The sequence below is a fragment of the Melanostigma gelatinosum genome, assembly GCF_949748355.1.
Source record: "Melanostigma gelatinosum genome assembly, chromosome: 12".
Classification (NCBI taxonomy): Eukaryota; Metazoa; Chordata; class Actinopteri; order Perciformes; family Zoarcidae; genus Melanostigma; species Melanostigma gelatinosum.
In genome coordinates, this window is record NC_136645.1 from 11011493 (window position 1) to 11029157 (window position 17665).

Genomic DNA, 17665 nt, shown 5'->3' on the forward strand with positions numbered 1-17665 from the left:
CATTCACTGACGTGTGTCGGCTTCTTGAGTCGTGTTTTACAGTCTCCGGCTACTTTAATGTTTGGTGTGGGTGATTTTAAGTGATGGAAGGAAACTTCCTTACTGCTTAGAATTATATTTATATATTTTTTTATTTATTTGCCCAAAAGTCAGTTTCACATCGCTGGGGTCTCGGCTGAAAGAATAAGAATACATCAAAGTAAAACATTGACGTGAATACACGTGTTATTATAGTCAGATCTATCGCGTTATAGATGAAGCAGTGATATTATAAATCGGTTAATTTACAGAATGACAGTTAGTGATTTCTTGCCAGCTGTCCTTCCTGCATTTGTCAGTTTAAACTGCGTTACTTTCAGCATGAATTATGTTCATGTTCTATGTTGGTCTCAGAGTGCACCAGACTGATGCATTTAACTTTAAAATGTACAACATTTTCTTCCAGGTGAGCGTGTCCCCGGCCCCCTCTAGAAAACCAACACGAACTAGAAAATAAAAACTCAATTAGTGGATCAAGCTAAAGACAGTACCAAATCTGAGCGTGGACTCAATGAGCGATGCTCTCAAATTGAAAGAACACGCTCTTGGATAAAGATAGGATGAAAGCTCCATCGTTCCTCCCCTGTGTGATGGTTCATGTGGTGTGTCAAATGTATTTATACATTTGGTATAAAACCGTTATCACAAACAGAACCACTTTGTCTCTTATATGATTAACAGTGCCATTGATGAATAAATAATTCCTTCATCTGATGAGTGTACTTCCAATAATAAATGAATCCAGGTATTCAGCTGTTGGTTTTATCCAAAGTGTCTAACATAAAAACAGAGTCTTGATGAATGATCAAAGTTTCATTATTATTTAATGTTTGCAAACAGAGAACACAAAACACAACCACGTATTGCAGTGAACTGTGAATATGCTCTACACACTATGAAAACATTGGTGATTTAGAATGGAGATATATGATTGATATACCGATGCTTTTTCACACACATGATGGACATAGTTTTGGTATGATTAAGGCAAGGCAAGGCAAGTTTATTTGTATAGCACATTTCAACAACAAGGTAATTCAAAATGCTTCACATAAAACCATTAAAAGCATCAAAACATGAGGCAAAAGAAAAGGAGATTTAAAAACAATTAAAGAACAGTGTAAGAAATAAAATTCAGTAGTAAAAAGTAAAGGAGATTTAAAACATACATTGAATTGATGTCTCCCTGAGACATTACGCTGCACGCAATCAACCATACACTGCCGCGATTAGGACTCTTGTAATCCAAAATGTTCTTGATGTCATAGTGAAACGATTATTTGGTTTTCTGCACACCCTCACGTTCCAGAGATATAAACAGGACTGGAGCCAAACTAATTCCGTTTGCAGCTCTCTCTGTCAACATCACTTTTTGAAGAATAGCCAAAAACGTGCTCTCAACTTCAACCGCGTAACGTTATCATACATGCAGCAAACCCAAATGTTGCTGAGGGAAACATTTTCTCAACCATGTCTTTTGGAGTTAAAACACATTTAAATGCTTCAGCATTTATTATATCATGAGAAAATAAACAAATATGGTACACAATTGTTTTTGGTTGATTTACAATAACACAGTATTTTTAAAATGTACTGGCTCGTATCTTTTGAAGGCTTTTTCTCTTTAACCATGCACTTGAGTGCCTGAATTAGATATATATTTTATGCCACAGACCACCCATTGATGAGTGGACACCTTGTTTCTTTCCCTGCAATTTAAATCAAACAACTTCTTGCACAAAAGGCAGGAAAGGCAACTTTATTTATTCAGCACATTTCATACATACACAGGATAATGCGAAGTGCTTAAAGTCACTGAGACAACAAAGGGAAGAAGATAATAAAGTAAAATATAATAAAAAACAGAATAGATGAAAGAAGAACACTTTTAATTAGTGTGTAATTAAAAGTGATGGCAGACAAATATTATTTGCTTGCATTTGAAAGTAGTAAATTTTAAAGAAAGTCTGAGATCGCCTAGAAGTGTTAACCAGGTATGTACAGCTAAAAGCAGGTGCACCATGTTAGGCTATAATGAACAGTCCGGTGCTAACCTGAGAAATTGAGCCGCGTTGGAGCAGAACTCATTCAAGTGTTTTAGTCCCAGAAACAGAAGACTGCTGCTCTCGTCATACAATTGTCTTGTGATGCAGCAAAGAAGGAAACATGTATGTAGATAGATAGATGCTTTCTTAATCCCGCAAGGGGACATTTTTATGCTACAGCAGCATTTATAGATACAGGTAAAGCATTAAAAATAACACAGTCAAAATATAGAATATAACATATATATACAATATATATACAATAAAACAGAATAATATTAAATTAACTAACTAAACATGATTCGAGACATGGTGCATTCGTGTCAGTGCTGGTCTATACTACCGTCAGGATACACTGAGACCACTCAACGTAGTTTTGTCGATTGATGACAATAATCCAGATGAAGCAGCAGCAAGCTGAAGTGATGAGCATCTCCCTGAAATGTCCCTATGGGCAGCCTCATAGCTCCATCCCCAACAGGAACAAAGAGGTCAGCATGCCGCTGTGATTGAAGGCACAGGATTAGAAAGTAAGAAGATGACTACAGATGAGCAGTGAGCTTTTATCCGTATGATTTTTTGCAGTAACCCGTGCAAAGACAAAGCTTACAAGCAACCATTGAACATGTTTCATGAGGTTTTTTTATTTATCTTTTTAGGTTGTGGAAAGAGTCACAGTATTTGTAATGGATGCAAACGATGAAAAACCTGAATTCAAAAACATGCCGACACTAATTGATGTCCTGGAAGTAAGTTAAGCCAGAAGTGTATACTCTATGAACCTGAAGTGTCTCCCTGCATACAATTTAAAGGACATTATATTACAGAAAAAAATATAAAAGTAGATATGAGTAGCTTCAGTTCTTTTTAAACCTTATATGGTGTGACCTAAATCATTTTCTGTGATTTAGACAACTGAGTCTGGCAGCAGCATCTACAAAGTAGAGGCAGTGGACAAAGACACAGGCTCCGGAGGCTCAGTCACCTACTTCCTCCAGGTATCACTTGGCCCACTCACAGAAGACTCGCTCTAGCTTCTGTAGTAAATACATTCAGATAAGAAATAAGCACAGACAAAACATTTTTTTTAAATTCTCCTTGTATGAAAAGCTGAAAGTGCCAGCTCTAATGTTAATCTGCTTGTCACGGAAATAATGTCTAGATGTACTGATAACAAGGTTAACATCAGTTGGATTATTCCAGTGATCATGTATGCATGTGCCTGAACATGCTGGAGTAGTTATGAGGATGGGGATTAAATCACAATTACATTTGTATCACGTATTGGAGGCTTAGAGGGCTGCTTTGGCCGGGGTGGCAGAGAATGTTCGTTTGCACTTTGGGCTGTTAGAACCAAAGAACAGCTGGCCTGGACTGACAGTGACAACTGAGGCACTGCACATCTGGACACAGCAGCTTTCACCTGCCCTGTCCTTGAGCATATGGGCTCTTTACATCCAGATGTACAGAGAGATGGACTCTATGGATGATGCGGCCCAATTCAAGTGGCTATTGAATGCTTTTATGCAACCATCTGACCACTTTTCATGATATCTCACGTGAGTGGTTGTAAATGGGGTTTAGGGGGTTTCAGCGACAGGCTTTTACTCATGTGACCTAAAAAGTGTGTTATGTGTGTGTGTGTGCTTTTACTGCTTTTGTCCTGTTCTCTGTTACAGAATCCTCAGTCCACTTTGTTTGCCATGGACAGAAATAGTGGTGTCCTGCGTATCAAATATGGAGAAATGTTGGACTGTGAAAAAACAAAGACACACTTTGTCACTGTCATTGCGAAGGTCATAGGTGCATCAAAACTCATGAAATGTGTCTGTTGTGCAACAGAGTACTTTCATTTCCAATTCAAAAACAAGTACCCTGTGGAGTTTTTGTCTGCTATTTTATTTGCTGTCATGTTTGTTAAGACATGGCTAGCATACAAAGATGTAAAAAGTCAGCTTTGGAAATGTTTTATGAGGAAGGAAATATATTCAACACATTTGGTAGGCCTCAAGGATGCCCAGAATACTTTTGGGTAAGAAACCCTTCACAGGGCTTTCTGTATATGATGTCCTCATTAGAAAAGTATCTACATTACATAAACATAACAAAATAAAAGGTAGATTTAAACTGCACATTTCCTTTGTTCCAGGACAGTGGTGGTCATTTTAATGGCAAGGAGCAGTTTATGTCATCCTCTGCTACCCTGACGATCAATGTAATCGATGCACAGGACACTCCGCCATCTTTTATCGGGACACCGTATTTTGGCTATGTTGATGAAATCTCAGTGCCAGTGAGTATGAAAACAACCTTCATTGACATTTTTCTTTGACTCTACCTCATAACTAAAAACATTTGAGTTTGTATACCAACTCTTCATTGCACAAATCTTTAAACCTTTTGTAAAGTAAAATCTGCCACGTTTCTTTTTTTATTGCAATAAATTTACATCTTAAATGAGCATCACATTGAACACAGCATAGCAAGACATGGGAACGCTAATAGTGACTGTAATTTATTTCTATATTTCACATTATGAAGAAGAAACACCACAAGACAGACAGCATTATCTCGTATCACGCAGCTTTAATTGCTAACATTTCTCAGTAATGCCCCGGCTGACTCAAAAGGGAATAATTAGGATCATGACATTTTAATGTCCCAAATCGAATCCGTTATTCCTTTGAGGAAGGTAAGCGTTTCACTCAAAGAACATCAGCGTGATTTTGAAATGAATCGACAGCGCTCAGAGGTCTGCCTGTTGTTTGTCTCTCCAGGTGACGATGGTGTTTTTAGCATCAATGAAACAAGCGGTTGTATCACACTGCTGACTCTCCCCATCTATCTGAAGAGAGAAATCTTTAACATTAAAGTCAAGGTAAGTTGCAGTTCACAAAGATTACTGTAGATATCCCACAGTCTCAGTGATCAATGTGACGTGACCCTGCATAACCTTTACCCCTGGTGTCCAGGCAACAGAAGTAAGTCCTGAAGGCAGACTCGTGGACTACGGGGTGACCACGGTGGTGATCCGTGTGGTGGACCTGAACAATAATTTACTTTCTACGGAGAGAACGGCCCTCAGAACATGTTTGAGTTGACCATGAATGAGCATCCACCTGAGGGAGAGATACTCCGGCGGCTGAAAATCACTGTCAACGACTCCGATCAGGTGGGGAGGCCTCATTGTCTTCCATATGTTCTCATACACTGACTGATCAGTATGAACATGACTAAGCCTCATACAGTGTTATTACCGTTGAAAGCTGCCTCAGGAGACAGTGATTGCTATCATGATTTTGTTACAGTGATTATGTAACAGCACTCATTTCCAACCAAATTACATTGTTATCCAATAAGAGACTGATTTAATCAGCATTCATTGTGCCTTTCCATCCATGAAATGACTTTAAGCCTGCCATTATCACTGACAATCCTTTTAAAATTGCACAAATTTGAAAGTAAGCCAACACTAATTAAAAGGTGCTCTCTAGCTGCGCCATTTGTCAGCTTATGCAAGTCTCTTTGGGTTTCCAGCTCCTTGTATGAGCCTCGTCCAAATGGCTGATGTTCACCAAATGTGTTCTCTGATAATACTGTTACAACATGCAGGGCGAGCTCTCTTTGTCCAGCAATATTATGTTTCACCAGGAATACTACTGCTGCCACTGATATGTCCTATTGATCTCTCATACATTATTGTAATAAATACAAAGCTTTTATATTGATTGAATGGACTGTATACCACATGGATTATACTGTACTTCTGCGATAGCTTTGTGACAGATTACTATAAATAGATCCAAGCATGTACAATATAACTGTCATTTTCACTAATGTGACGTGTGTTCTCTTGCAGGGAGCAAATGCTAAATTTAATCTTAGACTGATCGGACCGGGAAGGATGCTGCGAGTCGTCCCTCAGACTGGACTCAATGAGGCCCAGGTCACAATCTTAGTTGAAGACTCTGCTGCCATGGACTATGAGAAACACCACTTTCTCACATACAAGGTGAGAAAGGGAGAAAGTGTACAAATAGCAGCATTATATCAACTGCATCTGCTGTGTATTGCTCTTCTTCCACCTATATATTTCTAATCTGTCTCCTCTCTAGCTACTTGCAGCTGAGATCGATACGCCCGAGAGATTCAGTGCCACAGCAGACGTCGTCATTCATCTCCTGGACACAAACGACAACGCTCCCAAATTCTCCTCAGAATACTACATCGCCAGAATTCCAGAAAACTCACCCGGTGGCTGCAATGTGGTGTCAGTCATGGTGAGAGTGTCTTAATCCTGTCTAAAAATACATGCCAACACCAATGTACGTCACTGAGCTAAAGATAAATGCTGATTTAAAAATGAATGCTCGCGGGCCATTAATTCCCTGCATGTCGACTTTTTTGAGGGGTTGGGATAATATGTGAAAACACAGATAAAAGCTAGGCGAGGTAAGCTGCCAGATGGCTATCACTTTCATTTTGTTGTATAACACCAAATTACCAGATGTTCCCCCCCTAATGCTTAGCAGCACAGAATTGTGTGCAGAAATAAACACTTTTCGCAACATGTTTCAGTGTCATTTAGTTTAAAAATGATGGACGGATGACGTTTTTTTTTTTGCTGTCATCCATCGCTCTTGTCGTTTCATATCAGCTTTGCCGGCGCTCAAAGCAGCAGGGGGGCTTGCTGATAAATCCTGCCCTTGCATGAGCGCTACAGAGGCTCATTTCCCTGATCCCAGGCAATTTCAATCAGATGAAAGAACAGCCATCAAGTGACCTTGGACACATTGAGACAGCGAACAGGCCTCCCTGCAGCGACAGACAGACGGACGGATTAGCCGATGGCCATGATGATGTTCCTATGACATCAAAAAAGAGTATTTTTATAGCTGACCCCTGCAATATCATCTTTAAATCCAGCACAGATTCATTCAGTTTACTAAATCCATGGCGGCAGACAGTTCTTTTTCCTGCTTTAGTAAATAGGTACAAACAAATCTAACATCAATGTTTTGAGGTTTATCAGCGGTATGACGTAGACAGTAAGTGGGATATGCCTCAGCTCACTGAGCCACATACTGCACTCAAACTCCTAAAGGAGAATTACAGATTACCCCACCTGCTATCAAACTGACCGAATATACGCAAGTGCCTCAACCAAACTCATAAAACACAATTTCTCTCTATAATGTTTTCTGTTCATCCACAGGCAACAGACCCAGACTCAGGACCGTGGGGTGATGTGAAGTACTCCATGTACGGATCAGGGGCTGACTTGTGAGTATATGTTACATACTTTATTTTTCAGCACTTGGCACCCCCTTCAAATTGATGTCATCCTTGTAATGTTATCACCCTGCACAATACATATAAATCTATTATATTACATTACATTACATATAACAAGCAAACCATGTTTTCAAAGTTCCGGGCTACCTTTTTGCTGCCTCCGCTGAGACTATTTATTGGTCCATTACGTCATATGTAAACGCATTATGTGTAGAAAACAAGGCGGTGACAGCAAATGAGAATGAAAACATATAAAAATAAGTCACAAATGCTTAAACAACAATATTGATACCCTCAGAACCTCAGAACTCAGAACTGAACTGTATTAAATTACTAGTTGTGACAACAAATCTCAGTTTGGGAAAACTAATTTTGTTGATAATCTTAATACATTTTTCCACATATCAAGTTAAAAACAAATTATTTCACCAAATTCAGGTAATTTATATTCTGAGATGGGAAAAAAACCCAATGAATTAAGCCACTCAATTAAGAAGCCCATTAAGAAGAAAGCCTGAAGAAGGCACTCCCATTGACCAGTTAACCTGCGACTTTCTGGAAACAGCTGAACAAAATGCATTTATTAACTGGTTAATGGTTGAAGTGTACACATGGGCAAATCCTTTATTTATGATTTAATAACATTAACAATTGCAAATGACTTAGCTTTTGCTGTAGGCTTATCCAATCCTTTATTAATTACTTATTCACACTTATACCTGTAGACTTGATAGAGTGAGGCAAGTGTTACCCTCTTAAATTGCCTGACTATTGATGAGCAAGGGGGATATTTCCTAATCTTGCTTACAGCTGAATTATAAAAAGCATTGATGAATCATGTATTATAAAGCAAGGAGCTCCAACGTATGAGCTCTTTATGAAGAATACTTTGTTAAAAAGTGTAGTGTCGATGTTGTATTTTGAGGACTATTTTTATTTGGTTCTTAAATGTGTGTAAAAGTATAGTTTTACTTCAGTTTGCAGCTACTCGACCCCAAATCTTTTTTTTAGGTGGACCAGTGTTAGCAACATGCATGGTAGCAGGGACATATGAGGCAGCAGCGGCCTGGTTCGTTCATGATGAACTGTTTACTGATCTGCAGCGCACTGCACTCTAAATATTAAGTCTGATGACGCAGATTTTTACTGAATTAAACAGTACAGCCCAACACGGCTGACATTAGGAAGGCTATAGTGCACTATAATCTCCAACACTCTGAACCAACACTGATGGTGTGCAGATTGAGAGAATCAGTGGTGATTATAGCGGTGGGCCAATATCCAGATTTAGATCTCCTCATTTTAAAGAGGGGTTATAAGGTCTGCGATTAAACCGTATTTAAATATCTAATTTACCACAAGATATCACTCCGGGTGTGTGTGGATGACATGTCGTGGACATCACACTCTTACCATGAAATCCTCTGATTATCTTCAGGCCATATGTCCACCACACCGCGGGGTCTGGCCGGGCCTTGGCGATGCAGCGCAGGGTGAGGTTTGCGCCCTGAGGCAGGCTGATGTTGGAGGACGGGGTGGAGACGATGGGCTTCACGCACGCCTGCAGCTCTACCTCATGGAAGAACTTGCCCGTCTTAAATTCCGGCCCTGAGCAGGTCAAGTAGGAGTTCATCAGTATAATAGGGGGGCTCAGGGATCTGATGAACTCCACGAAGCCCTTCAGGCGGCAGTCGCAGACCCACGCGTTGTCGTGGAGCGCGAGGACGACGTTCGGACCGAAAGCGGCCCCCTTCCGCTCCTCTGCACTTTCTGGTAGAGAGGCCAATTTTGGAAAACCTCTTTCGATATGACCATAAGCAGATTGAAGGATAAGTCTAAGTAAGTCAGTTCTGGCAAAAATTTCAACGCGTGCTCGGGCAGGACGTCCAGCTGGTTGTGCTTCAGGTCCAGGATCTTCAGGGCCGGCGTGTCTTTGAACGCTGTCCATGCGACTGAACGGAGCTTGTTCCCTTACAGACGGAGCTCGGTTAAGTTTACCAAACCCTCCAGACCCTTTGAGTTGATCACTGTGATATCGTTGAAGTTTAACCACAAGTTTTCCAAGTTGTCTGTGAGAATGCCCCTCTGGGTATTTCAGGAAAGTGAGATTTTTCTATTCGTATTTTGGTCATATCATCTGGAAGGTTCTCTGGTATGGCCCCAAACGCACTCTCTTCCATACATATGAGCGACCTGCGATTAAAAGGAAGAGTTTAATTGAACATTTGGGTATATGTAGTGTGGAAGAAAGTATCCATCTGCACCCACATTGAAGATACGTTTCGTACTCCTGGATGTTAAACAAAGCAATAACTAGCACGTAACAAATTATGTCCATAGTCCGTGAAATTTCATAAAATTGAGGGCTACATTCGTGCTCAAGACATGTCGAGTGCGGCAGACGAGTGAAGCCTATTACCGTGAATCTAATCCCTGAGTACCGAGTAGGCTACTGAACAAATGGCGTCTAATTCTTTGTGTCGACAGATTAACACCAGGACAGTGAAAGCAGGTTTGACCCTCTGTGTTGCGATGTCGATCTTTAGGAATTGTTTGAAACTAATCATCTATAAATGCTTATAGATCACTTATATGCTATTAATAAGAACAAATGTCTGAGTTGCCAGTTGGTGAAAAGTATACTCTGACTGGTGATTTACCGTTTTTATTTAACAACAATGAAGTTATAAAAGTTTTAAATCCATTAATAAATACCTGCAAGTTCCACTCTCTAATCAGCCATCAAGTATGCAGCTATACAAGTTCATAAATTATTAATAATTTAATTTTGGTTAAGATTATCTGCATGTTTTCACAGAGAATAACTGGTCCATTAGATGGTTTTATTGATGAATTAAAGAGCCAGAAAGAGAACAGTCCTGTTGGGAAATCTGGTGGAATTTTTCACAGGCTGACAACCTTGAAGTTGTTATTGTCAGTACCTTATAACCGATAAATTGTTGGTACATTTCTTTTGAGCAATAATAAAGCTGTCAGAACTTACAAACCCTTTCGGGGGACTTATCAGAAAGTCGTACCTTTAAGTCGCAGACTACCTGAGACAGACACTGACAGTCAAGAGATGGCAAATACTGAACTCATTCCATGGAATAAGTTTGTTCAAACCAGCCACATAAATAAAATAAAGAATACAATCTGTATCATCCTTTTGAAATGAATATCTACCAACATGGTGTGATGAAACAAGACATAAGAAGACAAAGCACCACTAACTGGATATAAAAGTTTATTCAACTATTCAAATAATATCATTGGAATGAATAGATCTACATTTAAAAGGGTAATGATGGTGGCACAAAACATGTACATGAAGATATTTCAGTATGTGTCTCACTGCTGGGAATAGAAATCGTGTAACATTTCATTTAGCATCATTTCCATTTACATCATGTCATCGTGCAGTCCTTTCTGTACTTCTCTCCAGCTCCAGCTTTCCTCCACACACCAGAGTGTTGAACCATGCCGATGTGTATATCTTCTCTGAGAACATACGACAGATATGTACAGAGGCACAGACTTAACTGTATTATGTAAGTGTACATCATGCAGTGAAGTATATACAATTCATACACATACATTAATGATATCAACAATAGAGTATCTACCAATGAGTTCCCTTTAAGTCAGATCAGGTTGCAGAGGTTTCTTCGCTGGGCCATGCAAGTGAGATGAAAAATAATTGACAATAATTGCTCTGCTCTTTCAGCTTTTAGACATGTTTTTTCAGGCTTAGTGATCAAACATTCTTTTAGACATAAAAGCATGTGCACACGTTGTCTTGTTATTAATTAATGCACACATGTATGTCAGTGAAGTGAGTTCCACTCTATCTGTAAGAAACATTAAATATTCTACAAATGTCTGAAAAAAAACAAGTTAATTATGATGTTAAATATTCCTCTAAACTGATATTTCCATTATAGTGCAGCGTGCAAAAGTCCTTTGATAGAAGTTGGATCTCTGTGGCGGTGGAGTTGGTGGCGTGATCCAGCGAGGAGGGATGGGTGGGGGGGAATCCCATGGTTTGGGCGTACGGGAGCGCGTGGGAGGGGGACTGATGTCAGGATGTTGCTGAGAGTGAGAGAACGGGCAGTGATGGGGATACGGATGTGGATGTGGATGGAGATGGGGGGGGTGATGGGAATGCGAATGGGTGTTAGCGGTCTGACCGGGACATGGATGCAGGTACGTGCGAGGAAGATGGTGTGGAGCAGGAGCCGGAGCTGGAGCATGATGTCAGCAGAAGTACTCGTTAGGCTGTCCCTCTATCTTAGCTGTTGCCTCAGAGTCCAAGCTGGAGCGGGCTGACAGCAGCCTGTTGGACTCCTCTGCGTTCAGTCTGTTCAAATACTCCCCCTCGAGCCCTTTGGCCTTCGTGCCAGGCGACAGCGTTTCAAAGGTCATGTATGAATCTTGGATGTCCTTGGATTCCTTTCCCCAGTACTTCTGAATGCGTCTCTTCAGAGCCCCACAGCACACGATGACAGTGAGCGGGACCGCAATTATACAGGCCACTGTGATCACAATCACATTAATCAACCTCTGGGTCCCAGTGGCACTGGCTGCTTCATCAGTGGAAAATATGACACACTGCTCTTTCTTGGGGATCAGCCCCCTCACACACACACAGGCAATGTACTTGGTCCTGGGCACCAGCCCGTTGATGGTAACACGGTTCTGTCCCGCCACAACATTGATCTTCCTCATGTCCCTCTCTCCAAACACAGCATACAGCACACTAAATGCTGTTGTGTTCTTGGCCTTAGGAGCTCTCCAGTTCAAAGAAATTCTATTGTCTGTGTCACCCACCACCTTTACTGAGCGGACCACCCTGTCCGGGTTCTGCTGCAGCGATGACGTGTTGGCCGCCAGGTTGCTTAGATTAGTCTTCTCCAGATCCAGCAGCCCATCTGGGTTGGAGGAGGTGGCAGGCCCGGGGGTTGCTCTGTTAGCTAGGCTGTAACTGGCTCGTCCAGGATCAGGACCAAGACCAGGTGGAAGGCCTGGATCCAGGGCAGGCAGTGATGAAGGTGTGGAGGTTGGAACCACATATCTTGCCACCAGTTTCTCCTGGTAGGCAGCTTTGCCCACCGGGTTGGGTTTCTTGACTTTGGCTTTCTTGTCATTGCTGGTTTGGTTCCCCTCTGGTTTTGGTGAGTTAGAGACAATGAGAGAAATGACAGCTTCAGCGTTCCCAGCATAGTTAGTGGCCTTGCAGATGTATTTCCCTGAATCTCGATAGGACACAGCTGGGACCCGGAGGATGGACCAGGTGATTCCCTCCTTTGAGGTTTCCTGCTGGACTATGGTGGCAGAGAGGGGAGAATATGATCATTACAAAATGGTTACAAAAGGACAATGAGAGAGAAAATTTAAATATGAGAAATATCCCCTTTCATTGATGTGCAAGTGATTACACAATGTTGAAATGGTCATCAGCAGTGTTGCATAACTCATTGCTGCAGCCATAGCTGTCAGTCAGACTTACAACCTCACTAACTCCACTGTTAGCTTTCTGTTTAATTAACAGCAGCACTACAGTGCGTAAAAAAGCATCTTATCTCAGTCACAACACACAGAGAAAGACTCACCTGTTCCATTAAGGAGTCGCCCATCTGCCTTGCGCCATGACAGGTCTGGGATGGGGACTCCAATGGTGCCACAGCGGAGCAGCACATTGTTCCCAACAGCGCTCCGGACTTGTGCCACAGCTGTGTGGATACGTGGGAGCTGACAGCGCCGCAACTCTGCGTCACTGAACAGGACCCCTGATACACTTTCCGGTGCTGAACACCTCAGCCTCGTGTCAATGAATGCCACTGAAAGAGTCGGAGACTTCTGGAACTGGACCAGGTCGTAGAGCCGACAGTCACACACCCAGGGATTGTCATGCAGACCTGATGGTGAGGGCACATGTGAGGTTACAGAAGGAAGACGAGCGTCCAGCTGTGTGCAAAGTGATAGAGCCTGCAGATGGCCAGTGTGGATGTAAGGATGTTAATCCTGTAAGAGGATTAACAGTTAATTCATAAACTACATCATGGCCATGACACGACAAGGACGACGACGATGATGATGATGATGATGTTGATGATGATGCTGATGATGTCAGCAGACTAGTGTCCAAGGTCAGGTCTTGCTGTCATTTCACCCTCCTGTCCTTTAGAGCTGACCCTGGAACAGCTGTCCACTGTTCTGAGTATGAGAATGGGTTAAACACGCAGAAGATGAGTAAGAGTACAATATTTTTTTTATTTTACACACAGATGGATAGATATGAAATAAGTGTCAGCAGGAGCTGTTGAAAAACATATTAATAAATACTTACACCCGATATCTGCTCAGTGGGCTACATTGCAAACCATTTACTGTATGGCTTAGAAATGCTAAATAGCATTAAAATAATGTGTTACTTTGGTCTTTAAATGTTAATTATGTTACATCGTTTTTCAAAGCAAATATCGTCTTCAAATATTAATGGGGCAAATTGTATTATGTACTACCGACCTACTCTTACCATACATCAAATGATGTGTTGCTTAACAACTGTTTTGTCCAGCTGCTGTTCAACGACGCTGCTTTGTGCAAAATGAATTTTGTTTTTTTGCTTTTGCTTTTTGGTTTTGTGAACCGAGGCAGGCGTAAACCACGACTGAAGTTTTAGGGGATTTACCAAGTATCATCTTGGAGCTCTCTGGACCTTGCACAGGTTTCGCCGCAAGCCAGGTGGACAGCACCTCAGTCGGCAGGGTCAGCAAGCTGTTGCTGGACAGATCCAAGTAGGTGAGGTTTTTGATGTAAGTGGTGGCCTCCGCTGGCAGCGAGGGGAGCTGATTGTTGTGCAAATCGAGAAGTCTGAGACTCTGCATATCCATGAGAGATTCCCAGGGAAAGGCGGTGAGGGCATTCCCGTCCAGACGAAGCTCTTCCAGGTTGAGCAGTCCCCGGAAACTGTCCGGGCTCAAGGCGGACAGCGTGTTGAAAGACATCCACAGGAATTCCAGACTGGAGAGGTCGTTGAAGGCTTCGCTCGGTATCCGCTGGATGGCCGTCTTCTCAATCCGCAGCTTGGACGTGTCAACAGGAAACCCGACAGGCACAAGAGATATCTCGGGATCATTGCAAATCACGCTCCTAAAAGGGAGACATCATTGGAGAATGTTTGTTCACCTCCAAATCATCGGACCCAAATTACGCATTTAAGAACATTTTTAACAAAGTAAGTGAAAAATATAGCAATTAATTAGAAATTAGCATTAAAGTCTGAGATGAAGGTTTTGAAGTCCAGAGGATACCAAAATATGTGGTCAATTCCCAATAAGAAAATGCTGTGGCTAATAATTCTGAAACAATACTGATTTCCCAATCCATCCAAACTATCCAAAGTCGCATACAACGTATAGATGGGGAGGTTGAAAGTGCCTTTGAAAGATAATCCTGCATTAAATTAAATTGGACCGACATGTACTCGTTGAATTATCTTTTGTACACGTGTTCACCTCTATGCAAACATCTGTCCTCATATAACGACTACACCGTATCAAAAGATGTAAGTCTGCCAGAGCACTTTATAATGTGTTTTATGAAGTAATGTTCTCTTGGACATCTTCCTTACCTGGCCTTTGATCCATCACTCAAGTTGTGGTAAAAACAGCTGCACTGCGACGGGCAGGAGCTCACTGGGGAGAGAAGTTCACCTGTGGCCGCGTAGAGCCCCAGGAGAAGGACGAGGAACATTTTGGCCCACTTTTACGCATACGCTGCTTGGCTACATGCGCCCAGTTTGCGCCCACTGAAGTCAAACTGACTTGCTTTTTTCTCTCATTTACAGGAATATCATCCGCATTGCTTTGTCCCACCGCTTCGCTGTCCCATAGTGATCGGACTGCTATGAGTCCCGAGATAAAAAGGATAGACAAGGATCAGCGAAAGGACTGGCGTTCTTTTCATTTGGATGCGTATTGCATCCCGGAATCCGATAGGCTGATGCAGAGACGTCCCTATTTATTGTCACAGAAAAACACTTCCGAAATGGTCATAATCCACTGTGATGTTTGGATTTTTTCTTTCCCTCAAATGTAGCTTGTGCATATGAGCCCTGCCGTGACTGTTAATCTGTAAATGGACAGCATTATGTTCTACCACAAGGTGGCCCCTTTATCCCAGCCTGCGGCTCCTACCTTGAGACCTTCGCACAGATGCTCATTTAACATTTCCTTAATCCGCAGTCCTTTTTTTTAAATGTATTTATTTTCTTGATCACAAAACGAATATCACTGCAGTTAGAATGCAGATATAGAGACTTTGATGTAAAATGAACAATAATATGAAAATACTTTTCATGTAAAGTAAGAGAAGAGAAAATGACCCACAGTTGGGGCCTGAACCACTGACAAGATATTTCCAAAAATGAATCAAATAATTTCCTGCACAATGTCTCATCAAGGAAAATGCCCATTCTTAAAAGTTGTACTCCTTTTGGCACCCCCTCTTCATCCCATTTATGTATCTGCACGTAAATTACGCATGTAGACTATTAATCAACAGGAAACAAGTGTTTTATAAACCAACACAAAATGTAAAAATAAATAAAATGACTAAATTAAGAAAGAAATGTATGTTTATCAGTTTGAGTGAAAGCGACTCAGTGGCCTTTAGATTTCCCCTTCGTTAGTCCAACACCACGAGAGGAAAATACCTCCCATTGTAAGGTTTGAGTTTTTCTGTATTGGTAAATCCATGTGTTATTTGGCACCTGTTCCTTATGTGTCCCCTTGTATTGCATCATGCTGGAAGCTTAGTGTAACACTTGGCTGGCACTGCAAAGTGTGCCGACTCTGGCCTGAAGATCTGACGAAACACACAAAACATTCTTTAATGTGTTTGGACAAAGAACCAACATTGCATCTGACTCACATTTCACCACAGTGCCAGGTCAAAAAGGTTTGATAGAGATTAATACATCCTGTAGATTGATAATGACAATAATAGTTATTGAATAATGTGCGACATATGGATATATTCAACTCTCCCGTCTTTTCCCTTTACTAAATAGTTATTTCACTCTTTTGTTTTAAAATCCCTTCAAATCACAGGTTGATCAGTATGGTTTAACAACCTTTCAGGTCTGTGTTGAGGCTCTAAACGTGTTGTGAATTCATGTTCCCTCATGTTGAAAATGTTAAACATTCCATATTGCAATGCATAGTTAATCTCATTTACTGAATCCAATAAAGCTGTCCCTTTACATTGTATGAACTAGAAGACTGGACCTTATTTGAGGTGCAATGTCATCCTTAGTGCACAAAAAGCCTCATCAGAACAGAAGTAACATCAGAATAAATAGGATTTGGGAGTGTTTGCTGTGTCATCCGCATTACTGGGTTAATATGAAGCAAGAGTTGTCAGATCAAACGTTAGAGTTCGCATCAGTGCACAAGCGCTTTGAGCAGAAAAGGTCATCAAAAAACATTGTATACACGTATTTGTGACAGTACACACTTTTGAGGATATTTTTGAATGGTATGGAATGTTTGTTGATATCGTAAAGCATTATTTTATATATATTTTTAGTGTGACCAACTTTAAGATGTTAAATTTGGACCAAAAAAAGGAAGACGCATGCAAAAAAAAAAGTGACAACTGCACACTTCAACTCATGTTTGGGTCAATCAAGGTCACAGTGATCTTCTGTTGTTGTTTGGAGTCATTTGTTTTTAGTAGGATGTAAACTATATTCTGGATCTTGACCATTGGCATTCCATATTATTAAGCACTTTTCATACATTTTCACCAATATTTCTGATCTTATAATCCTGAGACTAAGAGACTTCAGCAACACATTGTTAGGCTTGTGTCCCCTCTATCCCTTTGGCATGAAAAGCTGCAAATTACGTCTCAACAAACGTGACAAATGCATTGAAGGGTGGAGATGACGGCTGGATTTCATGTCATTTACATCCTTGTTACGCTAGGAACACATGCTTTTATTGTACAACACATGTATCCCTTATCAAACTCCAGACTGAATCAAGCTTCCTTTGACACGTGTCTGCGGTTCCAAACGGGCAGTTGTTTCGTCCTCTATCATTCCAGGCAGATGCCATATTGGTTTAATATCTTGAGGTCAGTGAACATATCAAAAGCTTTATTCCATACAAAGAAAAAAGAAAATGTACACAAAGCACATGCTGACGTCCAGTTTCACATCCACAAGTCAAAACAGAGCATACCATATGGGACAAAGGATTCAAAAAAAGATACAG

The 17665-nt window shown here is 41.1% G+C and overlaps 3 protein-coding genes across 3 annotated transcripts; 1 reads left to right on the plus strand and 2 right to left on the minus strand.

Annotated features, from left to right (window-relative positions):
• Positions 1-2485: 2485 nt before the first annotated feature.
• Positions 2486-7371, plus strand: cdhr1a (cadherin-related family member 1a; the record flags this gene model as incomplete). The annotated part of the gene is given in 11 exon segments (XM_079280134.1): positions 2486-2575; positions 2744-2833; positions 2996-3082; positions 3764-3880; positions 4234-4377; positions 4804-4962; positions 5057-5138; positions 5141-5256; positions 5944-6096; positions 6200-6364; positions 7300-7371. Coding segments are annotated over 11 exon segments (1275 nt in total).
• Positions 7372-8568: 1197 nt separating this feature from the next.
• On the minus strand, positions 8569-11632 carry lrit2 (leucine-rich repeat, immunoglobulin-like and transmembrane domains 2; the record flags this gene model as incomplete). The annotated part of the gene is given in 7 exon segments (XM_079280135.1): positions 8569-8606; positions 8793-9141; positions 9144-9350; positions 9354-9445; positions 9448-9572; positions 9659-9669; positions 11435-11632. Coding segments are annotated over 7 exon segments (1020 nt in total).
• A 4-nt stretch (positions 11633-11636) lies between these two features.
• On the minus strand, positions 11637-15137 carry lrit1a (leucine-rich repeat, immunoglobulin-like and transmembrane domains 1a; the record flags this gene model as incomplete). Its single annotated transcript, XM_079280554.1, has 4 exons — positions 11637-12703; positions 12992-13297; positions 14074-14534; positions 15016-15137. 4 exons carry the CDS (start codon positions 15135-15137, stop codon positions 11637-11639), a joined length of 1956 nt encoding a protein of 651 aa, XP_079136680.1.
• Between the last annotated feature and the right edge of the window lie 2528 nt (positions 15138-17665).